The sequence below is a fragment of the Carcharodon carcharias genome, chromosome 6, assembly GCF_017639515.1.
Source record: "Carcharodon carcharias isolate sCarCar2 chromosome 6, sCarCar2.pri, whole genome shotgun sequence".
In the NCBI taxonomy this organism is placed as follows: domain Eukaryota; kingdom Metazoa; phylum Chordata; class Chondrichthyes; order Lamniformes; family Lamnidae; genus Carcharodon; species Carcharodon carcharias.
The window spans coordinates 149,077,196-149,105,138 of NC_054472.1; the positions used below are offsets into that span (position 1 = coordinate 149,077,196).

Here is a 27,943-nt window from a genome sequence, read left to right on the forward strand (position 1 = left end):
CTTTTCTTTCAATTTGATACCAGTCTCTTAGCAGAAAATTATTCTTGATTCAATCTATGTTGCTGGTTCCCACATGGACTATGACAAGTGGAACCTCCCTCTCCCATTTAAAGTTCTTCTCTAGCCATGAGGAGACACCTTTAACCCTGGCAGTGGACAGGCAACACACTTTCAGAAATCCTGATCACGGCTGCAGAGAACAGAATCTATTCCCCTGACTGTAGTGTTCCCTGTCACATCACATTTCTTTTTCACTCCCCACTCCCACCCCACAAACAAATGGCTTCGTGCACCATGGTGCTAAGATCAGTTTGCCTATCTGCCCTGTAATCCTTGTTTGCATCCACACAGCTGACAAGTACCTTGTTGTTAGTCAAAGTTGAGGGATAAGGCTCCTCCATCACTATGGATCCACATACCTTCCTAACTCTCAGCCACGCCCTCCTGTCCCAAGCCATTTACCAACTCTAAAGTTCTACTTAACCTGTGTATGGGACTGCCTCCTGGAGCAAAGTGTATGTCTCCCCATCCCTGATGCCTTGCAATTTCAGGAGCAATTTCTGAAAGGAGAAAAGACGGGGAACCCAAAACTAGAGCATCTTGGATGACAAAGGAAATAGAGATTAAAATACAACAGAAAAGAGGTTTATGACAAAATCAGAATGCAGCCGAAAAGCAGACAGAAAAGAGAGATTGCGGGGGAAATTGAAAAAAAGAAAGAGGAAGGAGAGAATCTGAGAAAAGATTAGTGGTTAACATAAAAAATCTTTTACGAACATATGAAAAATAAGAGGATAGTTAAAGGAATGTTGGGACCAACTGGGGACTGTTACAATCACTGTAGAGGCCAATAACTTTTATATTTGAATTTCCAATGGTTCATTGGAAGGATCACACAGCAAGATTTCAAGTTTGTAAAATTTACTGCAATAAAAAAACTATAAGTAGCATTGTTTAACATTATTCAGTAGGCAACTTATATTCTAAACTAAAGAAAAGATCCTCCATTTAACTTTTAAATGACAGAAAGTCTCTCAGCATGGGTATACTTTACTCTGCCCCTTAAGTGGACATTTCATTCTCAAGGAACCAGTCCAAAGCTATCCTCAGGTTCCATTTTCCTTTTCTAGCCGGATAACTTCTAATCCCCGAACTGACTTTTGTTGAGGGATAAATTGGAGATTCTTCCCTGTAGCCAAGCTAGGCGATTCTTCCACTCCTGTTTAAATCCTCACAAACTCAGCCTCTTTATTCTGAGCATGAGCTCACACCCACATTTTGCATGGTGACTGACAGGACTGGCATCTTCTCTGCTTAAGTTGCAGGACCAGCTGCTTCTATCTTTTTGTGCTCTCTCTCTCTCTCCCTCTTCCAGATTCTTACATACTGTCCTGCCTCTGAGGTTCAGGGATATCTAAACAAAACCTTGTAGCCAATTGAACAGTGGCTTTCTATGGATTGTTCCCCTCTTAAAGCCCATTTCCATGGCACTGTGAATCACATGGGCCTTGTATCCAGGTAGAAATGCTGATTAACTATTTTCTAAACACCTCCCCCCCCCCAAACTCCATTCCATCTTGGAATTAAATAGACAGTTAAAAGTATAATTGTTAATAAAACCTAACGTTCCTAACAGCACCTTGTGAGACTTTGAAACTAACGGTAAATCCACTATCAGCACTGCTGGCCTGGCCATTGTTTACAGGTGTAAATATCTCACACCTTCTTCCCAGTAAGGCAACCGGGGCCTCCCTTTAACAACCAAGCTTGGTGTTGGGCAGAATTCAGAACAGGTCACATGACCTCTTCATTTTACCCTAAGTTAGAGATGGACCTAAAATGTAACAATCTAACAAACTTCATATTTATAACAGGACAAAAAGTAATCCTTTTGTTGAGGTGAAAAGCTTGAATGAAGTATTGAATGAGTACTTTGCATCTAACTGCACAAAAGATGATGATGAGGTTAATGTTGCAGTTAAGGAGTGAGAAGAAGAGATACTGTATGAGGTAAAAATAGATAAGAAGAGAGCTGCTAAATAGGTTGGCATTACTCAAAGTTAGCAAGTTACCTAGTACAGCTGGGATGGATCCTCGATTGCTTAGGTGAGGCAAGGGTGTAGAAAGCACAGATTCTGACCAAAACTATTCAGTCCTCCTTGGGTATGGAGGTGGTGGGAGCAGAAGACTGGAGGATTGCAAATATTATTCCTGTTCAAAAAAGGAAGAGGAAGCCTGGTAACTGCAGATCCTTTAGCCTAACATTGGTGGTAGGAAAACATCTAAAGATCATTATCAAGTATTAAATTAATTCCTACTTGGAGAAACATAGGTCAATAAGGAACTGCCAGCACAGATTTATTAAAGGCAAATAATGTCTAGATCACCTAATTGAGTTCTTTGTTGGACTAACCATGGGGTTGCAGCAGATGTATATATGGACCTTCAAAAGACATTTAATAAAATACCACCTAACAGACTTATTCATAAAATAGAAGCAAATGGGATTAAAAGGACTTTTATAACTTGAATATGTGGCTAGCTAAGGGATAGTAGATAGAGAGCAGTGGTAAGTAGATGTTTTTCTGACTGGAAAAAAATATGTAGTGCTGTCCCCCACGGGCTCGGTAGCTGGTCATTTGCTTTTCTTATTCTGTATAAATGAACTGGTCTAGTGTATAGGAAGGATTATTTTGAAGCTCGTGGATGATACAAAACTTGACTTTGCTGTAAATAGTGAGCAGGATAACGGTAGACTTGAGGAAGAAGACAGAATTGTGAAATTGCCAAACATATGGCAGGTGTAATTTAATGTAGATAAGTGTGAAGTGATACACTTCGGAGGGAACAATATAGAGAGGTAGTACAATCTAAATGGTGTTTTACTCACTGCATCAGATAGGGAGTCCAAGAGCAGAGGGACTTGAGGTGCATATTCATTTAACCTACAAGGCTATGAACCAAGAGCTGGATAGCACTTTTTACACCTGGCACAGACCCAATGGGTGAATGGCCTCCTGTGCTATAAAATCTATAATTCCAGGAGATCTATGAAGGTGGAAGTGTAAGTTGTTGAAGCAGTTAAGAAAGCGTATTGGATACTTGGCTTTGTAAATAGGGGTATTTATTTCAAAAGAAAGAAGGTCAAGCTAAACTTTTGCAAATTACTGGTTAGACCTCAGCTGGAATATTGTGCGCAGTTTTGGGCACCACACTTCAGGAAGGATGTCAAGGCCCTGGAGAGGGTACAGAAGAGATTTACCAGGGTGACACCAGGGTTTAGGGACTTGATTATATGAAGAGATTGGAGAAGCTGGTATTGTTTCTTAGAGCAGAGATACCTATAAGGGGGTATTCAAAATTATGAAGTGTTTTGATAGAGCACGTGGGAGGAAACTTTTTCCATGACAATATGGGTCAGTAACCAAAATGACAGATTTAAAATAATTGACAAAAGAACTAGTGGGAAATGATAATTTTTCTCTCACAGATGAAATCACTAGCTGAAGGAATGGTGGAAGCAGATTCTGTAGGAGCCTTCAAAAAGCACTTGGACGTGTACTTAAAGAGAACTAATTTGTTGGGCTATGAGCTAAATTGAGCAGCTCCTTCAAAGAGCCAGCACAAACCTAGTGGACCAAATAGCTTCTTTCTGTGTTGTAAGGTTCTATAGTTCTGCATAACAGCCATGTTCATTCTAACATAATTTTCTTGTTATATGCAATTCATCATGTGTCCCAAAAATGTTTTTTTTAAGAGAGGAAAGTATTGAGAAAATACTGAATTGCACCGGCTTACTTGTCCTAATGTAATTAGAAAAAAATGCTTCACTGCCTTAATTTCTCTCAGGGAATCCACTTTAAATGGTAAAAATGAAAATTTATGAATTTTAATGGTAAAGTTAAATGTAAAGTTTGCGAAATTTATTTTGTTTATATAAACATCAGCTTCGTTTATAATATTCTCTGAAGTTTAGAAGGATGAGGGACGATCTCATTGAAACATACAAGATTCTGAAGGAGCTTTAGGGTAGACCAGGTTTGTCCATTTCCATTTTATTCCCACTCAAGGGGTTGATGAACAAATTTTGAAAAGATATGGTTTGACACAACTTTAAACTGAATTTCAAAAATAGTTGAGGTATTAAGACACAATTGCTGAGCAGACATAAAGCAATGTCATAGCAATAAATCATTAAGTTTAAAAAAATGAGTAGTTCCTAAAAATAACCAGAGTGTGAGAGGGTCAGAGTTTGTTTAGCAGGCTTACTCACAGTTTTGGGGTGCTCACTTACTCTCCCTCATCCACTGTGAGTGGGTGTGTGTATCGATTGGTGTGGTGTGAGAGAGAAACCAGAGATTGGGAGTAAGGCAGGCAAACACACACACACTCACTCCCACACGCAAACACTCGCAGTCTCAATCCCACACATATACACTCACTCTCTTACCTCACTCACTCTCTTACCTCACTCAATCCCACACACATTCTCACACGCACACACGTGGCCTCAATCCCACACACGTGGCCTCAATCCCACACACACACTCACACTGACCCCGCTCACTCCCACTCGCTCACTCACTTCCACTCACTCAAGCCCACATACACACACACACACTCATTCCCACAAACACTCACTCATTCCCCCACACACATTCTCACTCACTCACAGTCTTCATCCCATACTCACTCACCTCACCCACTCACTCACTCCTATGCACACAGTCCTCATCACACTCACTTCCACACACACACTCGCTCACTCCCACTCACTTACTTCCATGCTCCAACTCACTCACTTGCACTCACACACCACGCACACACTCGCTCGCTCACTCTCTTGTGCGCACGCACAGACAGTTGCGCATATATGCGTGCACACACACGCTTCCAAACACATACATGCACTTTCTCACTCCCAAACACACTCACGCGCACATTCACTCCCACACACATCAGTCAGCCTCTTCCCTCACCCTCACCCCACCCCGTCCTCTGACTTGGGCCTCCGCAGCATCTCACTCCTGGAGCTTGCAGCCTGCCTTTCCCCCAGAGACCCCAGCACTCTGCGCTCCTGCTGCCAGACCCCAGCACTCTGCTTTCATGCCGCCGGGACCCAGCACTCAGCTCTCCCACCGCTGGGACCCGGCACTCTGCGTTCCTGCTCCCCGGGCTGTGGCACTCTGCGTTCCCGCTCCCCGGGCTTTGGCATTCCGCGTTTCCGCTCTCCCCGGGCTGTGGCTCTCTGCGTTCCTGCTCCCTGGGCCTCAGCACCCTGTGTTCCCTAGGACCCGGTGCCCACGTTCTCCTCCTCCAACCCCCCCCCCCCCCCCCCCCCCCCCCCCCCCAAGCCCTGGCACCCGCGCCCTGCACTCGCTGAGCCCAAACACTCTAAAGAAAACCTCGTCCTCTGGTGTTCGCTACTCCCCTAATCACGGACTGTTTCTGTCCCACATTTGCTGTTGCTAATGCTCACTAAGTCCTGTCAGCTGTTATAGGCAGCTGACAGGAATAACTGAGGACAGTATATCTACTGAAAAGGATAGCAGCACTACCTGCATTAATATGACATTTCTATCCAATCTTTGACTGATGATGATATACTATGTCTTCTATAATGTGACATCTGAGGCCTTTTAACTCTAAGTTAGCAACTTAGACCCTCTATTATGTTTACACTAACAATTTTACCTTGTGTTCTTAGAGTTCATGGATGTTCCTTTGAGAAGTCCCTTGTGCGACTGGATTTTTAGTGTCTTGCGTATTGTTTCTAACAATAAAGAATACAAGTTAAAAATTCAACACAGACCACAATTTCACCAATATAACTTTTTTTGTCATAGTCTCAAAATGCTTTCTAAAAGAGAGGTGACACAAGGAAGAACATATGAAAAATTCAGGAAGAGGGAACCAAAATCAATAGATTTTAGCATACTTTTGAAGTGAGAGAGGAAGAAATCAGATGAAGTGGTTTTGGAAATTGAAGGGAGACATCTGTGATCTTTGAATCGTAAAATTCAGAATAGAGCTGAGAAGATATTAAATTATGCCATATAGGAAGGGAAATAAATTTATACTATTGTTACCTTATAAATGTTTTGCATTATGTTGGTTTGCTTTCCATTTGAAAGTACTGATCCAATAAAATTGATTTCAAGTTGATTGATGCTATTTTACCTTTAGAAAATTTCTTTTCTAAATTGCAAGAACCAAGTTAAGTTCAATTAAACTAATTCCATCTATGCGCATAGGTAAACTCTGAAATAAAAATAGAAAATGCTAGAAATAAAGTAGGCTTATTGATGTGCAAAGACAAAAGACAGCTTTAGGTATGAATCATACCATTCGAATGTAATTGCAGTAGCTTATTGGAATGTATACTACCTTAATTTTGCCACTTAATGATTTTGTGTTCCTTCTTCTAATTCACTTAGTTCATGTCTTATTATTCTTTATGGTATGAAAACTGTTATATGTTGAACTTTTCCTTATTATTAAGTTGTCTATCTTCCCCACATCCCGCTTTCCCACCCCTCCAATTTTTAACAGGAATTTTGCCTGTTTGCTGTGGTTGGACTCGTTTCCGATTTCTTTCTGCAGATGTTTTTCTTCACAACGGTGTTGTCCATTGATATCCGCCGCATGGAGGTAGGATAAGCTTGCCATATTCTGATTCAAATTTATTTTCAATCTAATGCTATAGAGTGTCAACTTAGCTCATTGAATAACAAGATTGCCTCTGAGGTAGAAGATTGTGGCTTCTAGGACCACTCCAGGACTTGACCACCTAACCTGTGTTGACATTCCAGAGTAAGACTGAAAGTAGTGAAACAATGCCAAAGAGGTTGTGTCTTTTCACTCTAGTGGTTGAGCTGTACATTTAAGTACCGGTGACACTATTCAGTGAAGAGCAGAGAATTACCCAGGGCAAAATTGCTCCCTCAACCAACATAATTCAAGATAAATGAACTGGCCATTCAGTCATTGCTGCTCCCTGTGTGCAAAATGGTTGCCATAACTGTCTGTATAACAGTTAATGCATTTCTGAGGAATTATTTGTATTTGAAGTGTTTGCAATAATTTCTGAAAGGCATCATGTAGCACTATGAAATTAGCAGCCTCAGTTTCCTTTCTGCATGTCCCCCTATGGTACAGTGGGTTAGGTCACCCGTGCGCCTTGTAGGGATTGACGGACCACAACCTTGGGCTTTGACTCCTCCTGTATTCCTCATCTCAACTGACATCACTAAGCAATTTCCAAGTGGAGCTACCTACCCCACCTTCCTGAGCAAGGAACACAGAAACAGGAGTCGGCCATTCAGCCACTCGAGCCTGTCCATCATTCAGTTAAATAATTTCTGATCTGTATCTTAACTACCTGCTTTGGTTTTGTAGTCCTAAATGTCTAACAAAAATCTACCATACTCAGTTTTGAAAATTTTAATTGATCTAGCTTTTTGTGGGAGATCTCTAATTTTAAGATTATACCTTTTTGTTCTGGACTACCTCACCAGAGGAAGTCGTTTCTCTTTTTTTGCCTTGTCAAATCATTTTATTATCTTAAAGACTTCAATTCGAGGCAATCTATGCAACTTGCCTCATTTTATTTGTTTTGGTAGTATTTTGGTGAATCTACACTGCACCTCTTCCAAGGCCAAAATGTTGATCCTCAGCTATGATGCCCAGAACTGAACAAAGTATTCCTGCTGCAGTCTAGCCAGAGCTGCAACAAAACTTGCATTCTATCCTTGTTGAGATAAAGGCCAACATTCCATTAAACCTTTTTAAATTCTTTCTTGTACCTGTCAAGATTGTGTGATATCTTATAGAAGTGTTAGAGATGCATTGTGAGATGCCTTTGAGTAGGTAGCATGATCTCCGCTGTTGTTGTTAAGACGAGCCAGAGGAGATAAACACAGGGCAAGTAGAGGATTAAGTAGTATATTTTTGCCAAGATAGCTTGGCTGGCATAGTGATAAGTCAATAAAATGCCAGTAACAGTCAAGGATTTGCACCAGAAACAGTAAAGTATTACTTACAAGATAACTTAAAGGGAAGCTTATGCTTGTAAGCCTGTTGCAACAGGAGGCTGACTAATGTGGAGAGAAGACAGCATAAGATGCATTTTAAAAAGCTTTACATATGCTAATTTCTAAATCATTGTTGCAGTTTTCATGACTCCTCTGTTTCCCACCAGCTTGCCGACCTTAATAGACGCCTTCCTGCAGAGGCCGTTCAAGAAATCCCTGACCACTTGAGGCTGTCTCGTTCCAAGTCAGTTCCAAGGCAACAGAGATATGAGCGTCAGCCCATGATACGGCCTTCGGCTCCTTACACCATCTCCCTGCAGACTTCTTCTTTTAGAAACCTACGGTTGCCAAAGAGATTGAGAGTAGTATATTTTCTGGCTAGGACACGACTCGCACAGAGAATCATTATGGTAAGAAATGAATTGAGTTTGATTCATATATGATTAACTGTACAAATTTATTAGGCTTGGTATGTAGTGGCCTGGCTCACATTTTGGGTCCAATTTTTCATTTTTTAATGATAAAGGTGCTACATTGTTGCTTACAATCCATGCGAGCTTATTCAAGGATCCCTTCAAGACACTGCAAACATTAATGAGCATCTTTATTAAACCTATAAGTCATCTGATGCAAAGGATTTGTATATGCCTTTTACTCATTATATATTTCTCAAACATAAAAGTGGAAATGCCAGCAATTCCCAATAGGGTATAAAATCCTTTCTCAGAACTTAAAACTGAAAGGTAATGGCTCCTTTGTAGTGTAGAAAGAGAGCTGAAGACAAGGATAGTACACACCTCTCCATACTACTTCGAAATTGTCCAGAAGATTGATTATCTTACAGAACTTTGATAGCAAGTTAATGTTATCTGCTTTGATAAATTAATGTTGAAAATGTTCACCTACTGTTTTTGCAGTTTTGTTATCAGCTTTGTCACCACTTTTAAACAAAGAGGTAAAAACAAAAAACTGCAGATGCTGGAAATCCAAAACAAAAACAGAATTACCTGGAAAAACTCAGCAGGTCTGGCAGCATCGGCGGAGAAGAGTTGACGTTTCGAGTCCTCGTGACCCTTCAGCAGAACTGAGTGAATCTTAGGAAAGGTGTCCTAAGATTCACTCAGTTCTGCTGAAGGGTCATGAGGACTCGAAACGTCAACTCTTTTCTTCTCCGCCGATGCTGCCAGACCTGCTGAGTTTTTCCAGGTAATTTTGTTTTTGTTTTGTCACCACTTTTATCTTTCAGCCTTGTAACTTGCTCTTTAATTACTGTTAATGTTTTGATATTGTGTGAACATAAATAATTGAGATTATATTAGGCTAAGTAGTTAATATTAAAATGGATTGATGAAACTTGTAGACTTAAGTCTCTTGTTAGTCACCATACTTAGGTAAAAACAGAGACCTGCAATAAGGCTCTCACTAGGTGTTATATCAACAAGCTATGGTGACAACCATCTCATTTTACAGCAGCTAAGGAGGCTGTTTTGTCTGTCATATCTGTGCTCAGCTTTGTGCTAGAATGAATCATAGAATTATGCTGCCTCACCCACTTCACACAACCCTGTATCTTTGTATCTGTTTCCAAAATTAGCATTCAAAATTGTAATAGGTTTTGTTGGAGAAGGAGAAATTGTTTTTCTTGACTGAAGGTTTGGTAACCAGAGGACATGGATGTAAGATAATTGGCAAAAGAGCAAAATTTGGGATGAGTGAAATTTTTTAAATGTAGCAAGTTGTTATGATTTGGAACGCACTGCTTGAAAGGGTAGTGGAAACAAATTCAATAACTTCCAAAAGGGAATTGGACAAATAGTTAAAGGGGAGGAAATTGAAGGGCTTTCGAGTTGAACAAGGCAATGAGACTAATTGGATCATTCTTTCAAAGACCTGGCACTGGCATACTGGGCTGAACGACCTCCTGTACTGTTAGATTCCATGCTTCCATTCCCTGAAAAGTTACAGTATTCTTCCTCAACTGCTTCTGTAGCAAAAAATTTCACGTTTCAGCAATTGTCCACATTGATAAATTCCTCCTGCTCAGTGAGTTTTAGATTGATGACCCCTCTGTATGGCCACTCCCTATAGCTTTTCCTGCCATCAAAATTCTTGGAATTTTCAAAGTTTCCCAATTCTCCTCTTGGCTTTCTCTGCACCAGTGGAAATAGACCTAGTATCTGCAGTTTCTACTCATAACTATTAGACTGGATTTTAAGTCAGCATGTTGAAAGTGGGGGTGCCCAGTAGTTCACAGGAAACCTGGAAGTCAGAAGTCGGTGCATATTTTTAACCCAGCTACTGCAATACCATATGATACACAGTTTCCCAACCAAGCACAGTGATGATCCACATGACATGATTTCAAATCCAGTATTTGAAGGAACACTGCAAGCAATTTGGAGGAGTTTGAAATTGGGAGCCAAAGAGAAAGAAGTGCTAGAATGGATTCCAGATGGCCACTGGCTACATCTCATTTCAGTAATTCCTCTGTGGATTGGCTACTGGGAGCTGTGAGGATCCAGAAGGATATATCATTCCTTTTTGATGAAGAAGCCAACTGGGGACATCAAGAAGGCTGGCTGGAGATGACACAGGAGTGTGGCACCACACTCGTAAATTCAACGCAAGAACTGATTCAATAACCCAAGCAGGGTAGGAAATGGGAGAGCAATGACACATCCACCTACTTCCTAATGCGCATATCACCCAATCTCTGCCTTCTCAAGCCACTCCAGTATATCACTCCTCACATTGACATACCTTACAGTTACACTCATTCTGCTCTGACTATACACCACCTCACATCCCCATGTCCATCCATCGATAACACTTATCCTTACACAATGTTATGGCTCTCCCTCAACAAATGTTTTTCGTCCATCAGTTCAACATGTGCCATTACTTTACCTCGTAGGTTTCTTCTTTCCCTCCTTGCAAGAGAGAGCACAGAACATAAGGGCTTTGAAGAGAACCAAGTTAGCCCTCAAGCTATCCCATAGATAACAAGTACAGAGGTGTAGGCACTGGAAATAAGTGGAGATTCTGGTTGTCAGAGATGGGGTCTTCCTAGTGACCTGCTGACAGAATTAAACATGAGTCACATGGCATTCAACCCTTACTCATGCTAACTTGATGTCAACAACAAGTGAAATATGATCATGTGCATAATGATGAGTTCAAACACTCGTAACTTGACAGAACTCATTCATGTATTTTATGTCCTGCAGGAGGTGGTCCAGGTCACAGATGATGATTCCTCAGAGGTCACTCCCTTTGAGGATACAACATCACAGGATTCGTGCAGACCATGCGCTAGCTCAGATATAGTACTCAAATTTGTGGAACCAGTATGCAGATAGTTGAATTTTCACATGGTGACCCGCACATCACAAGTAAACAAAGAGCAGATGGTGACGAGTCCAAATTGGAAGGTGCAGGGCATTCCATGCTCTCCACAGCTGGATGTAGAAGCTGTACCATCAATCAACAGGATACTTCTAGAGCAACAGAAGAGAATATGCGATACACTGGCAATATTCCAGCTACACTGCATGCTTATGCAGGGTTTGGAGGAGTCCATTTTAAGTCAGAGTGGCATGATGTCTTCATCCATGAAAAAAGTGGCCACCTTGCATGGAGCATCAAACGAAGCAATCGCATGAGTGGGTGTTGGCCTTCACCACTGCTTTTAACATTATGAATGCCAGCTTAAGTAGGATATTGATATTCTACCTTGGCTGTCTGTTGCTCTATTGATCTGTAGCAAACTAGCTCATTGCTAGTAGGGAAGTGTACCTGGGTCATGAGAAGAATGATGATGAAAGGGGACATGGAAGTGTGGATTCAGCTGAAAATGCATTCACTTCTCACCTGTTGCCCAACCCAGTCAGTACCCCACATGTTGCTTTGTGGCCCAGTGGCTAAGTCTGCCTCTGCATAGGTACAAGTGGAACAGTCTTTTGTGAGGCTCTCATGAGTTCCAGAAATCCAGGTGACATGGACCAAGGGTGTCTCTGCAGTCAGGCCAGAGTTCTTTATGTCAACCCTAGGGATTGCACCATGTAGAAGTGTTAGGAAAGGGAAGAGTAAAGTGTTGCAATTGCACATGAGGATGCACATGTTATGTGTTACGCATTGATGGAATATTACGTTTCTATTTCATATATGAGGCACATTAATATTATTCTTTTGCACCACTTTTCTGTTTGCCCATTCTTGTTTGCTGGCTGACAAGTGGCCTTTTCAGTTGTGTGATGGTGAAGGAGAGATGTAGAAGTGACAACGTGCAATGGAGATGCTGTTAAAGGGATACTTGGTTGTTTGCAGGACTGCTTTATGTTAGTGGCATTGATGGTTGTCGGGGTGCGGTGGAACCTGGTGTGGTGGGTAAATATGTGGAGTGCAAAAGTGGCTTTTGCATGTGGTTGCTAGATGGGTGAACTGGTGGAACCTAAATTAAACTTGCAATACTTAGGGTAACTCAGGCCAGCAAATTGTGCCACTGATGGTGCGTTGTCCTGATCACCTGGCTCTTCTGTCTCCTCCTCATCTTCATCTTCCACATCTGAAGAGTCCGACAAGGTTATGAGAATGCACCTTTTTCCTCATGGAGATCCAAACTTTGCTGCTGTGCAATGTTGCGTAGACTGCAGTACACCACACTGGAGACTTGGCTGCTGCATATTAAAGGGAGCCTCCAGATTTGTCCAGGCACCTGAAGTACATGCATCTTCAACATGGCAAGAGCTTGTTCAATAATACATCTGGTAATAATGTGGCATTCATTGTATTACTCCTGCCCTCGTTCTGAGAGTGTCATTAGTTATATTTTAAGTGAGTATCCTTTGTCTCTGAGCAGCCAGCTGGTAACTCTGCTTCCAGGTGCATAGAGATCAGGGAGAATGAACTGTGCTTGCATCATGTCAGCTGGCTGGGAAACTTGTGCACACCTGCAGAAACAGCTTTTTGTAAATGCACACTAGCTGAATGTTGATGGTGTTCACTCAATTGCCAGCCCTGGAAAGCAAGTAATCTGTCACCTGTCTTATGCATTTGTGTGCTGTGACTACAAGTTCTGGCAAATTTCTCTTCCAGAACCCTGGAAGGATCCATAGCCAAAAAAGTTGAGGACAGTGGTATCTTTGACAGTCACTGTTAAAGCGTGGCCAACCAGTTCCTGTTGACAGCAGACCTTATATCAACAGGCTGCAAATGTCTGCCACACCCTGACATAACACCCTCAGTCTCCTGAGGTGTTCCAATATGTTAAGGAAGCTTATCCTCTGCCTGTTCTCCCTGTATGCCCAGTATGATCTTTCCTATAAACTGTACCTCTCGCTGATTATCAGAAGTCCAAAATAACAATTCACCTGACAGTTCAGAGCTCCAAAGTATATATCAGACCTCTGAACTCCTAAATGCAGATGAAACCACTGATGTGTAAAGTTACATCCAAAGTGTGTAAAGTCATCTCTCAGTACAAGTACTGTGAACAAACTCAGCTAATCAGGTAAGAAAGCAGCTGTGAATACCGAGTTCTTAGTGGCGTATTTCCGTTGTGGCTTCAGCCCCTCAACTGACACTGTCTTCTCACCTTGCTTTTACTGGAGAGTCCAGGAAATCCATGAAGTGAAAGTTAAACTTCAAAACCCACTTTAATATCACTCTAATTGAGCAATTAACCTACTGAAGTTGACTATTAAGTAAAATAATTGTTCGGTAATACAGAGCTTGAGTATTGCTGAAAAAGAGACATGTCAAAGCTTTTCATCTTGCACTCATCAGGACACTTTGGAAGAATACCAATATAAGGGAAAAACAACAATTTATAGATTTATGCTATTCATAGATTTGTGTTTAAATGCTCTGCATTTGCTTCCTTAGTCACTGTATTTAATTGTATATGAGGTATTTTGTGATATATGTATAAGTTACGCTATATAAATGCTTTTTTAAAAATAAATAAATTACTGTGATGGACTTGACAGCACCTAAATTTCTACTTTTCTTTTTGAGGTCGGGACAGTCATATGGATTGGAATCCTGGTTTATACTGATCCCGCTGGTCTCCGGACATTTTTAACAGCACAGGTGACTGAACAGAGTCCACTAGGAGAGAGTGGCATAGCACCCATTGCGGTTCCACCAGGAGTTTTCCAAAGGGGAGATATGAAGAGCAGTTTGCCTGGTTTTCCATCAGACGTAACCCCACCATTAGAGAATCAGTCACATGGCACAGATCAGAACAAGAATCCAAATTCTCTTGATGCCTTATCTTTGGTCCCACCTGAAAATATAACTGATAATGACAAACAGCATGTTCATAGTGAGACCAGCCTCCCAGAGAATGACTTCAAGGAAGAGATCACATGGGGAGCTCAGGATCAGGAGATGTGGCGGAAGCTATCATTCCGACATTGGCCAACTCTCTTCAGTTACTATAATAACACGTTGGCAAGGAAGTAAGTAATTTTGAAGCTGTCTGACATGCTAACTTGATTTTCTATAAAGAATGTAACCGAAGCATTTGAAAAGGGCAAAATTGTGAAGGAGACGGATACCCTGTTTAAAAGAACCATAAACACCTGCAGCAAAAAAAATGCCATTTCATCTGCCATGACTGTGCTAGCTCTTTGCCATGACTGTGCTAGCTGTCTATGCCAGCTCTAATTTGAAAGAGCAATCCAAATAGGCCTATTACCCTGCTGTTTTCTCATAGTGCCACAGATTTTTCCTTTCAAGTATATGTTCAATTCCCTTTTAAAATATACTATTGAATCTGCTTTCATCACTCTCCCAGGTTGTGTATTCCAGATCATAACCACTTGCTACCTTTAAAAAAAATTTCTTCATTTCCCCCCTATATTTTGTTTACAACACATCTAAAATCTGTGTCCTCTGGTTACTAAATGCTAATGGAAACAATTTCTCCCTGTCTATCCTATCGAAAGCCCATAATTTTGTACACCTTTGTAAAATCTGCCCTTGACCTTCTCTGCTTTAAAGAGAGCAGTCCAAATTTTCCTAGTCTCTCCACATTACTGAATTCCCACAGCCCAAGTACCATTCTAGTAAACTACCTCTGCCCCTCTCCCATTTCAAATTGATGACTTTTCGTCAGTAATTTCCATCCAAAGTAAATAGTCTTTCCCTAATCGCTATCAAAACCCTTGATAGTTTTTAAAATCTCTTAAATTTCATCCTTTCTCTCTCTTAGAACCAGCATCTCGATGCTTCGACATAACCAAAGTTTCTGATCCCTTAAGAGATTGTCAGCCAAAATTAAAGCTCATAGAATTGCAGGCAAATGATTGACCTGGTTCAGAGATTAGTTACACAGTTGATGACGAGACTTGGTGGTAGAAGACAGAGTAGAAATAACAATATTCAAATTTAGGAGGAAATAACTCGTGCCCCACTGGGATCTGTGCTGGGGTCTCAACTGTTCAATATATTTATCATTGGCTTGGATAAGTAGAGTGTCATATATCCAAATTTGCTGATGTTTAATGCAAAGATTGGTGATGTAGCAGTTGTTGTAGGCAGGAACATAAGTGAGTGGGTAAAATGTGGCAGTTCGAGTTCAGTACAGGAAAGTGTGGGGTCATCTATTTTGAACCAAAAAAAGGATGCATCAAAATATTAAATAATGAAACATTAGCACCAGTGGAGGTCTAGTGAGATAATCAAAAGGACATGCAAAAATGTTAACCTTTTATAACTAGAAAGCTAGAATGTAATGGGAAGGAAGTTTTGCTGCAGCTATACAATTTACAGGTTTACAGGTTTAATAAATGACCTCAGAGTAAAAGATCCCCTAGGAAACAGTGACCATAACTGTTAGAATTTAGCATTCAGTTTGAGAGTGAGTAACTTTGGTCAGAAACAACTGTGCTAAACTTAAATAAGGGTTAATACAAAGGAATGAGGGCAGAGTGGACTGGGAAAGGAGTTTGGCAGAAAAGACGGTTGATGAACAATGGCAGACTTTTAAGAAAATAACTCATTGACTCACCAGAAAGATATATCTCAGTGAGGAAGAAGGATTCTAGGAAGGGGATAAACCTTAACCATGGTTGACCAAGGAAGTTATGGATAGTATCAAATTGAAAGAAAAAACATATAATGTGGCAAAGATTAGTGGTAAATCAGGGGATTAGGAAGCTTTTAAAAACCAACAGAAGATGACCAAAAACATAACAAAGGGATAGAAAATAAAGCTTGAGGGTAAGCTAGCAAGTAATATAAAAACGGACAGCAAGAGCTTCTTTAAAAATATAAAAAGGAAGAGAGAGGCCAAAATGAACAAGGGCCCCTTAGAGAATGAGGCTGGGGAAATAATAGTGGGGAATCAGGAAATGGCAGAGGAGTTGCATAAATACTTTGCATCAGTCTTCATGGTAGAAGATGTTAATAGCATTCCAAAAATATTAAGTGCGGAATTTCCCATCCCGCTGGTGTCGGGTGTGATTGGTGTGAGCGGACAGTATGACGCCATCAGTTTTATGACAGCAGGAAACTAGTTCACAATCGTCTGCTCAGCCTGCCAATGGCGGGCTTCGTTTCCTGCCATCGGATGTCGGGAACCTAATTATAATACATAAGCATATCATTATCAGGCCAGCCTTTCGGAATCATCCCCCCCCCACCCCCCCACTAGATCATCCTTCCACGTCGGCGGGAAAGCACGCCAACATGTTTCACAATAGCACATAAAAGGTGTGTATTTGTTGGCCTGCACTTTGAGGGGAACACGGGTGGTGAGTACACAGTAATGTTGTGTAGCGCTCACCAGGGTTGCATGTTGGACTTCAAGCTTTAGGGGTGTCGGGGTGTCCAGGTTAAGGGCAGCCTTGCCATTGAGGTGACTGGTGGCGAAAGGGGGCAAGGGCAGCCCTGCCATTGAGGTGACTGGTGAGGGGCGCTGCCTTGTCCTGCTGTTGAATATAGTGCATGAGCATTTGGAGTGGGGGGTAGGGTGGGTGAGAGAAGTGGCCACGCATTAAGGAAACCTGTATAAAGTGACCGTTCCTCTGCAACTTAGACAATTCAGGTGCAGCCACATTGATATGATTAGGGTTGGGCTCCTTGCTTATCTGCCCACACAGACGCATCAAAGTGCTCCAGAGTTCTCCCCATGCCACTGCCGCGCTCTCTCTCTCTCTCTCTCTCTCTCTCCCCCCCACCCCCCACTACAAGTTCTGGAGCATTTTAGTGGATTGCAGAACAATTGGATGACTGCACACATTGTACAATCTCCTTGCTAAAGCTAGCCAAGGAGCACTCATTGCTGGAGGCACTCACAGCCCCTTGCAATATCAGCATCTCAGTAGTCTCCCCCATGGTTCAAGCTAACAGGGCAGCCATGCAGCGCACGAATCTCCGTCAGCAGGCTGCCTCCACCGCTGCTGTGGATGTCTGGGGAGCAGGGTTAGGAAAGTCAAAGAGAATTAGTTGAATAGCCTGGGCATGGGTATTAATCACTTATACAAACTGTTCGCTATTGTCAATAAACCCCAAGAATGTCTCCCTGCCTATGGCTTTGTTCTGATGAGCAATGTTCTTGTCACTTAGATGTGAAACCTTTCTACACAAGACAAAGGCAGGTGTCTCAGTCCAGGGTCTCTTCCCTGTGCTTTGTGCAGCCTTCAGACCAAAGTGATGGTCCGGCCTCACATTCAGTGGAAACATTACTGATGCCTGCACCTCGGCGGTGCTTGTCATTGTTGCCAGAATGTAGTGGGCAGGCACCACAGAATTCTTTCATTCTCTTGGTGTGCTCTCAGCACCTTTAAGGAGGGGCTGGCCCCCATCTCTTTAGCATCTGTGACCACTGATGCTATACTCCGGCTCCTGAAGGGCTCAGGTGCTGAAAGCAGACAAAGGATCAGATGCTTCTGAAGGAGTTCCATGGCTGCGTCTCTATGATATGTCCCTGAAGACAGAACGCGAGAGATCTTCCCTTGGCCAGACAAGAGTCAGACTCTTACAGAGGCTATGTGAAGATTTATGGAATGTCCTCACTGCATGTCATCATCATCCTCCTGCAATTGAGTGACTATTAGGGCCAAGTTTGCAGTTGACACAAAAATAAATGGGAAGGCAAATAGTGAGGATGACACAGAGCCTACAGAGGGATATAGATGGGTTAAGTGAATGGGCAAAAACTTGGCAGATGGAATATAATGTGGGAAAATGTGAGGTTATGCACTTTGGCAGGAAGAATAAAGGAGCTGAATATTACTTAAATGGTGAAAGGCTGCAGCACAGAGGGATTTGGGAGTCCTTGTGCATGAATCCCAAAAAGCTAACATAGAAGTTCAGCAGGTAATAGGGAAGGCAAATGGAATGTTGGCCTTTATTTTGAAGGGAATGGAGTATAAAAATAGGGAAGTTTTGCTAAACTATACAAGACACTAGTTAGACCACACCTAGAATAGTGTGAACAGTTTTGGTCCCCTTATCTAAGGAAAGGTATCCTGGCATTGGAGGCAGTCGAGAGAAGGTTCACTAGGTTGATCCCGGGTATGGAGGGATTTTTTCATGAGGAGAGGTTGAGAGGTTGGGCCTGTACTCATTGGAGTTTAGATGAATGAGAGGCGACCTTATTGAAACATATAAGATTCTTAGGGGGCTTGACAGGCTGAGGGGTTGTTTCCCCTTGTGGTAGAGTCTAGGACCAGAGGGCATAATCTCAGAGTAAGGGGTCACCCATTTAAGGCAGAGATGAGGAGGAATTTCTTCTCTGAGGGTAGTGAATCTGTGGAATTCTTTCCCGCAAAGGGCTGTAGATGTTGGGTTGTTAAGTATATTTAAGGTTGAGATGGACTGGTTTTTAATCAGGAAGGGAATCGAGGGTTATGGGGAAAAGGCAGGAAGGTGGAATTGAGGATTATCAGATCAGCCATGATCTCATTGAATGCCAGAGCGGACTCAATGGGCTGAATGGCCTACTTCTGCTCCTATGTCTTCTGGTTACAAAGTACAGGCAAGGCCTAGAGTGGCCTGCATGCCCTCATCAAAATTGAGAATTTTAAATGGTCTATTAATTGATACTCATGGGCTGCTTCCCACCCAGCCGCAATTTTAAGTCAGCAGGAGGAGGTCGAGGATGGAGGCTAATTGGGCAGATTACACTACTTGGGCTCAGGTGGAGAAGGGGGTCCCCCCAAATGGTCTGCCCTCCCTCTCCCACCTCGCCACGTTCCCTCTTTCCCCCATACCTACCCACCTCTTTCTCCCACACCTGGCACTTAGAACCTGGAGATTAAGTGTAGTCCCAGCAGCACCAGTAGTCCCAGCATTGGCCACCACTCCTGCTGGTGCTGCTGGATCTACAGGCTTATTGGCCAATCAGATTTGTTGTCAGCTCTCTGAGTGGGACTTCCTCCTGGGTGATGGTTGGGGGCGGGGGGTGGGGTGTCCCGCTTCCAACCAATTAACATTCCATGAAGTTAATTGCCTGCATCCTTGCTGACTTTTTAGCCCACAGTCCAAAAAATGCTACCCAAGATTTTTATAAATCGTACTCTTCAAACCCACAATGGGTAAATGAAATATGTAAATTTAGTGGGACAATATATTTAAATATATAGTGTCTTTCAGGGTAGAAATTAGAGAACATTCATCTGATGCAAAGTTAGCTTTATTTGAGCATCCAAATTCATCAAGCAATAAATCTTGTGATTACAAGTGTCAATGAGCTAGATGGTTGTTGACATTTTTCATGTTGATATAGGCATCATAGTATCGGTGGATGAAGCTCTTGCTTCTGTCCAGCTGCCTGTGTCTTAATTTTAAGACATTATTAATTATCTGATGTTATAGCTCCTAAATAACTATGTAACTAAGAAACAGAATGTTTAGCTGAATGTATTTAGATATTTTAGCTACTCTTATTTTGTGTTTTTCTGGTATCATTTGACTGGTAGTCCTGCTTGGTGCATTGTCTCTCAGGAAGTCTCAATAATTAAATGAATTCTTAAGCAACGGGTATATAAAGTGATATCTAATTGGTATTGCACCTGTTTTTTTTTTAAAGATTAAATTGACTTTTATGGATGCAGTCTACATTCCTTAGACCTTTAAAATCCAAGCTTGGTATCACCTACTCACTTGCACTTCGTTTACCATACCATCTTTTTGTTTGCTTGCTTTGTTGCTAGAATCTTGTATAATAAGTCTTACCCTTCCAATGAAATGTTTAAAGCTATAGCTAAGGACAAAACCCACATGCTACTGTTGAAACAGACCTCATTTTGATTGCTACTTGTTTGTTTACAGATATGTCAGCATTCTTCCCATTATCCCAGTCTCCTTCCATTTGAGTCTGCAAGATGCTTTGGATGCACGACACCCTCAAGATGCAAAGCGATACCATTCCATTTTCTCAGATTATGGAGAGTCAAAAAACATTGATGGAACCTCAAGGGAACATGCCTCCGCTAAACCACAAGTTCCTTTAGACATCACTCTCTACAAGTAAGGCCTAAGGCACCTATTAAAGCCGATTGACATAAGTGTGATTCTTTTTCAAGGGATTAGTGTTATCAGGACACACTATGTATAAGGTCAGGATTGGTTTATTACATAGTTTAGGGTAGCTGTGTTTCATTGGTTTCAGCACATGCTGGTTTTATTGCATTGAAAATCCATTAACACTTCAGCTATCTGCATTAAGCCACTCACATTACTGGCTGTGATGACAACACATGGATAATATCACATCTTGCATACTGTAGTACATAAAAGGTTTTTGCATCATGTTACTGAGCAGTTGTTATATCAACAACAGCAAATGTTTAGAATTGTTCTGATGAATGACCGCCGTTCTGGAATATTAATTCTGTTTCTCTCCCCGCAGATGCTGCTTGATCTGCTAAATATTTCTAGCATTTTCTCTTTTTATTTCCGATTTCCAGCATCTGCACTATTTTGCTTTTTGTGTAGAGAATTGTTGTCAGTTCATAGAACCATACAATGATGCAGCACAGAAAGATGCCATTCATCTATCACATTTTTGCCAGCTCTTTGATAGAGTTTGCCAATTTATCCAACTTCTCTATACTCTTTTTCCCATAACCCTGCTAATTTTATTCCTTCAACTATTTATCAAATTTTCTTTTGAACATTACAATTGAGTCTTCTTCTATCACCCTTGTAGGCAGTATATTCCAAGTCATTACCAACTTGCCATGTCAAGCATATTAAATCCGAGACCTCTGTTTACCAACCCTTCTGGCACTGGAAATTGACTTTCCTTATTTACTCTTGACCATCATTAATGTTTTGATAGAATCTAAAAAATTTTGTCTTAACCTTCTCTGTTCTAAGGAGGATAACCCCACCTTCTCCAGTCTCTCCACATAACTGAAGCTCTTCATCCCAAATACCGTTCTAGGAAATCTCTTCCGCACCCTCACCAAGTTCTTGAGCATCTTTCCTAAAGGTATAATACCCATAATTGAGTGCAGTTCACAAAAGGCATCCAATGAAGTGCCACAGAGCTGTGAAGGATTTTGTAGGGGGAATTAGTGCCATATATGTTAATTGGACTGCCTAGAGGATCCATGAGATCTATCTTTGTTGTATCTGCTATCTAAAGTGTAATTTATCATTCATATTGACCACAATTTGCCTGTTAATTTATTTAATTTATGTTTATTTTGGTTTGACTGTTGAAGTAAAAGTAATGAAAAGTAAAATGTTGTCTACTAGTTTCTCATTGGGGTCGTTGGTAAACTCAGTTCTTTTAGTTTGTTGTTCTCCACTGGAACCATAACAATGTTGGAACCAGCCAGCATGCTGGTTTCCTGACCCCGTTCCCAGTGTCAGCCATTCTGGTCGAAGTAGGTACTGGGCCAGCAAGACTGCCGCCCCTCTCCCCACCCACTAGGCAGGCAGCCAATTAGGTTAATCAAGAGCTTTGTTAAAGGTAAGTTAAGGAAGCCAACTGGGACTTTTCAGTCAGCCTCCAGTTTCCTGATGCTGCTTTCTCTATTTTTTTTATTGAAATATTTCTTATTGAAATGCCCTCTCAATTACTTACCACTTGTTGCAGGTGGGTGCTCCTCTGAAGTAGAAAAATCTCTGATTGACTCTCCAGCTTCAAGAGCCTGGCCATCACCTTTAATTGGACGGGAAACCATGCCAATTAAGGGGGCTCGTCAGTCACAATTCCAAGGACTGACTATTGCCCCCTGGGGACAGTTTTGGAACCCAGAATCAGACCCAGCTCCTGTTACCTGCCTCCAAAGTGAAAATTCAGCCCATTGGCTCTGAAAGCTTCCCACCAGCCACATTAGGCTCGTTGGCCTGTAGCTTATATTTTATCCCTTTTTTTTAAACAGGGTTGTAACATTTGTAATCTACCAGTCCTCTGACACCATCCCTATATCAAAGGAGGATTGGACGATTGTGGATAGAACATCAGCAATTTAAACCTTATTTCCCTAAGTAACTTATATTATATTATATATTATATAATAGATATTATAGTTTCCTTGATATTGCAATCTGTTAAAATAGTCGTTTGGTTGTACAGAACTTGAGTATTGCCGAAAAATGTCAAAACTTTTCATCTTGCACTCTTCAGGACACTTTGCAAGAATACCAGTATAGAGGGAAACATAGAAAATAGGGGCAGGAGTAGGTCATTCAGTCCTTCAAGAGTGCTCCGCCGTTCAACATGATCATGGATGATCCTCTATCTCAATGCCGTACTCCCATGCTCTACCAATACCCCTTGACGCCTTTAGAGTCCAGAAGTCTATCTATTCCCTTCTTAAATATATTCAGTGACTTGGCCTCCACAGCCTTCTGTGGTAGAGAATTCCATAGGTTCACCACCCTCTGAGTGAAAAAGTTTCTCCTCATCTCAGTCCTAAATGGTCTACCTAGTATCCTGAGACTATGACCCCTTGTTCTAGACTCCCGCCCACCAGCCAGAAGAAACATCATCACTGCATCCAGTATGCCCATCCCTGTCAGAATTTTATACATTTCATTCTTCTAAACTCCAGTGAATACATGCCTAGTCAACCCAATCTCTCCTCATATAATAATCTTCCCATCCCGGGAATCAGTCTGGTGAACGTTTGCTGCACCCCCTCTGTGGTAAGTGTATCCTTTCTTAGGTAAGGAGACCAAAACTGCACACAGTATTCTGAAATATGGTCTCACCAATGCCCTGTAGAGCTGCAGAAAGATATCCTTGCTCTGGTACTCAAGTCCTCTCGCAATGAAGGTCAACATACCATTTGCCGCCTTAACTGTTTGCTGCACCTGCTTGCTTTCAGTGATTGTTGTACAAAGACACCCAGGTCTCTTTGTACTTCAGAATTTCCCAATCTATCACCATTTAAATAATACTCTGCCATTCTGTTTTTCCTACCAAAGTAAATAACTTCACATTTATTCATGTTATACTGCACCTGCCAAGTATTTGCCCACTCATTCAACCTTTCTAAATGGGAGAGATACTAAATGAATACTTCTCATCAGTATTCACCAAAGAGAAGGATTTAGCGGTCGATTTGTCTAGGGAAGAGTGTGTAGATAGCCTGGATCATGTTGAGATCAAATAAGTGGAGGTATTAGGCATCCTGAAGAATATTAAGGTGGATAAGTCCCTAGGGACGGATAGGATCAACCCCAGAGTACTGAGGGAGGCAAGGGAGGAGATTGCTGGGGCCTTGACAGAAATCTTTGTATCCTCACTGGCTATGGATGAGGTCCCAGAGGACTGGAGAATGGCCAATGTTGTTCCATTGTTTAAGAAGGGTAGCAGGGATAATCCAGGAAATTACAGGCCAGTGAGCCTTACGTCAGTGGTAGGGAAATTATTGGAGAAGATTCTTCGTGACAGGTTTTACTACCATTTGGAAGCAAATGGGCATATTAGTGAGAGGCAGCATGGTTTTGTGAAGGGGAGGTTGTGTCTCACTAACTTGATTGAGTTTTTCGAGGAAGTGACAAAGATGATCGACAATGGAAGGGCAATGGATGTTATATACATGGATTTCAGTAAGGCCTTTGACAAGGTCCCTCATGACAGACTGGTACAGAAGGTAAAGTCACATGGGATCAGAGGTGAGATGGCAAGATGGATACAGAATTGGCTTGGTCATAGAAGATAGAGGGTAGCAGTGGAAGGGTGCTTTTCTGAATGGAGAGCTGTGACGAGGAGTTCCGCAGGGATCAGTGCTGGGACCTTTGCTGTTTGTAGTATATATAAATGATTTGGAGGAAAATGTAACTGGGCTAATTAGTAAGTTTGCAGATGACACTAAGGTTGGAAGAGTTGCAGATAGTGAAGAGGATTGTCAAAGGATACAACGGAATATAGATTGGTTGGAGTCTTGGGCGGACAAATGCGAGGTAATGCATTTTGGAAGGTCTAATACAGGCAGGAATTATACAGTAAATGGCAGAACCCTTAAGTGCATCGATGGGCAGAGGGATCTGGGTATACAGGTCCACAGGTCACTGAAAGTGGCAATGCAGGTGGATAAGGTAGTCAGGAAGGCATATGGCATGCTTCATTGGCAGGGGCATTGAGTATAAAAGCTGGGAAGTCATGCTGCAACTGTATAGAACCTTGGAATATTGCGTGCAATTCTGGTCGCCACATTACCAGAAGGATATGGAGGCATTGGAGAGGTTGACCAGGATGCTGCCTGGTCTGGAGGTTATTAGCTATGAGGAGAGGTTGGAGAAACTCGGATTGTTCTCACTAGAGCAACAGAGATTGAGGGGCGACTTGATAGAAGTTTACAAAATTATGAGTGGCATGGACAGAGTAGATAGTCAGAATCTTTTTCCCAGGGTGGAAGAGTCAATTACTAGGGGACATAGATTTAAGGTGAGAGGAGAAAACTATAGAGGAGATGTGCAGGGCAAGTTTTTTACGCAAAGGGTAGTGAGTGTCTGGAATTCGCTGCCAGAGGAGGTGGTGGAAGCACGTACGATAGTGGTGTTTAAGAGGCAGCTTGACAAATACATGAATAGGATGGGAATAGAGGGATACGAACCCCAGAAGTGCAAAATGTTTTAGTTGATGGGCAATATAATCGGTGCAGGCTTGGAGGGCCGAAGGACCTGTTCCTGTGCTGTACTTTCCTTTGTTCTAAATCGTCTTGCAGCCTCTTAACAGCCTCCTCACAGCTCACATTCCCATCAAGCTTTGTGTCATCATGAAAACTTGGAAATATTACATTTAGTTCCCTCATCCAAATCATTGATATATATCGTGAATAGTTGGAGCCCAAGCACTGACCCCTGCTGAACCCTGCTAGTCACTGCCTGCCTCTCCAAAAAAGACCCATTTATTCCTACCCTCCGTTTCCTGTCTGGTAACCTGTTCTCAATCCATGCCAGTATATTACCCCCAATCCCATGTGCTTTAATTTTGCACACTAACCTCTTATGTGGGACTTTATCAAAAGCTTTCTGAAAATCCAAATACACCACATTCATTGGTTCTCCCTTATCTGCTGGTTACGCCCTCAAAAAAACTCCAGTAGGTTTGTCAAACATGATTTCCCTTTGATAAATCCATGTTGACTCTGTTTAATCCTGTTGATATTTTCCAAATGTCCTGTTATCACATCCTTTATAACAGACTCTAGCATTTTCCCTACCGCTGATATTAGGCTAACCAGTCTGTAATTCCCTGTTTTCTTGCTCCTTTTTTAAATAGTGGGATTACATTTGCCACCCTCCATTCTGCCAGGACTGTTCCAGAATCTACAGAATTTTGGAAGACAGCAACCAACACACCTATTTCCATGTCCATCTCCTTTAGTACTCTGGGATGTAGCTCATCAGGCCCCGGGGATTTATCGGCTCTCAGTCCCATTAATTTTTCCTATAGTTTTAGCACTGCAGTTTTAGTAATACTAATTTCCATCAATGCCTCTTTCTTAGGATACCCTTGGTTCCCTAGCATTTCTGGTAAGTTATTTGTGTCTTCCTCCGTGCAGACAGACTAAAGTAGTTGTTTAATTGCTCTGCCATTTCCTTGTTCCCTCTGCCATTTCCTTGTTCTCTATCATAAATTCTCCCATTTTGGACTGTAAGGGACCTACATTTATCTTCACAAGTCTTCTTTTAATATATTTATAGAAGCTTTCATAGTCCACTTTTATGTTCCTTGCAAGTTTACTCTCATACTCTATTTTTCCACTCTTAATCAATCTTCTCTTGGTCCTCCTTTGCTGAATTCTGAACTGCTCCCAATTGTCTAGCTTGCTACTTTTTCTAATAAATTTATATGACTCCTCTTTGGATCTAATGCTATCCTTAATTTCTTTTGTTAGCCATTGTTGGGCTTTTCCAGTTGTGTTTTTGCACCAGAAAGGAATGTATAACTGTTGCAGTGCATTCATTCATTCATTAATTATAAGCCATTGCCTATCCATTGCCTTTTAATAAATTTCCCCAATATATCTTAGCCAACTCACGCCTCATACCTTCATAGTTTTCTTTGCTTAGATATAGGACCCTAGTTTTGGACTATTTCACTTTCCATCCTAATGAACTAGTCTATCATGTTATGGTCACTCTTCCCTAAAGGACCCTGCACAACAAGACTATTAATTAACTCCTTCTCATTATACAATACGAAATCTAGGATAGCCCGTTCCTTAGTCAGCTCCTCGACATGCTGGTCTAAAAACCATCCCATACGCATTCCAGGAATTCATCCATTACAGTATTATTGCTAATTTGGTTTTCCCAGTCTATATGTAGATTAAAGTTACCCATGATTACTGGAGCACCGTTGTTACATGCATCTCTAATTTCCTGTTTAATGCAGTCCCCTACCTTACCACTACTGTTTGGAGGCCTATAGACAGCTCCCAGTAATGTTTTCTGCCCCTTGTTGTTTCTTAGCTCCACACGGGTTGATTCTACATCTAGGTTTTCAGAGCCAATATCCTCTCTCACTATCGCACTGATTTCATCCTTAACTAACAAAGCCATGTCACCTCCTTTTTGCCTGTACATCCTAAGACAACAATTTATACTATATGTGAAGAGAATTGGACTCTGGTAGAGACGTTGCCATGGAGACTGCACCAGTGATGGTGCTTGATAGTTAACTGCCAAGCATTGTTTGAAATTTAAACCAGGCAGATTGGCACTGATTAGTCAAGGCATTGCCATGATGAATGAGTCAGCGAATGGCTGTCACTTATTTTGTTTAGCTGAAACAGGCTCAATGTGTGTACATGTTCTTTCTGTCTGCATTCATATACCAAATGAGTAATGTGGTATATGAATTTTAGTGCCAGTGCAATGCTCGGTATGTAGGCCATCCATCCCAAAGACTGGCGAATCATATCAAACAGCATGTCCCAGCCGCTGTTCACCACGGGCAATACCCAAACAACCCGTGCTTGTAAAACTCAAAACACAGTGTCCAGCTTTAGATGTGATTCTGCGATTGGACAATGTTTGCTAAATAATCCTCCGTGTGCTAAGAATTCTGCTGACAACCAATTTAAGATTGTCAGTCGGGCTCGCAGTGTGCATGTACTGGAAGCTACAAATATTAATACACATGACCCTGTTCTTTGCAGACAGAACATGTGCACATATTGCACTGTTTCAGTTAAACAGAATAAGTGACAGCCATTTACTGACTCATTCCTCAGGGCAATGCCTCTACCAATCAGAGTCCATTACCAACCAATCAGCACTCTCTTCACATACAGTATAAATTGTTGTCTGCCTCCTCTATTGGTATTCTTGTGAAGTGTCCTGAAGCGTGCAAGACGAAAATCTTCAACATGTCTCTTTTTTCAGCAGTAACCTATTAAAGAGCGAAATTCATAGCTTTTCCACTTTTGCAATTCCTTATTGTTCACAAAATACATCTGAAAAGTGCCTTTTGGTCCATTTGATCA

General features: G+C 41.7%; 1 protein-coding gene across 2 annotated transcripts in view; it reads left to right on the plus strand.

The window, feature by feature from the left end:
* Nucleotides 1-27,943, plus strand: part of LOC121278999 (SREBF chaperone) — a 203,855-nt gene that overhangs the window by 130,943 nt on the left and 44,969 nt on the right. For both annotated transcript variants that reach the window (XM_041189711.1, XM_041189710.1), the window contains 4 exons: nucleotides 6,553-6,651; nucleotides 8,201-8,443; nucleotides 14,049-14,494; nucleotides 20,316-20,513. In XM_041189711.1, the coding sequence (XP_041045645.1) occupies nucleotides 6,553-6,651; nucleotides 8,201-8,443; nucleotides 14,049-14,494; nucleotides 20,316-20,513 (986 nt within the window). The remainder of the gene's footprint in view (nucleotides 1-6,552; nucleotides 6,652-8,200; nucleotides 8,444-14,048; nucleotides 14,495-20,315; nucleotides 20,514-27,943) is intronic.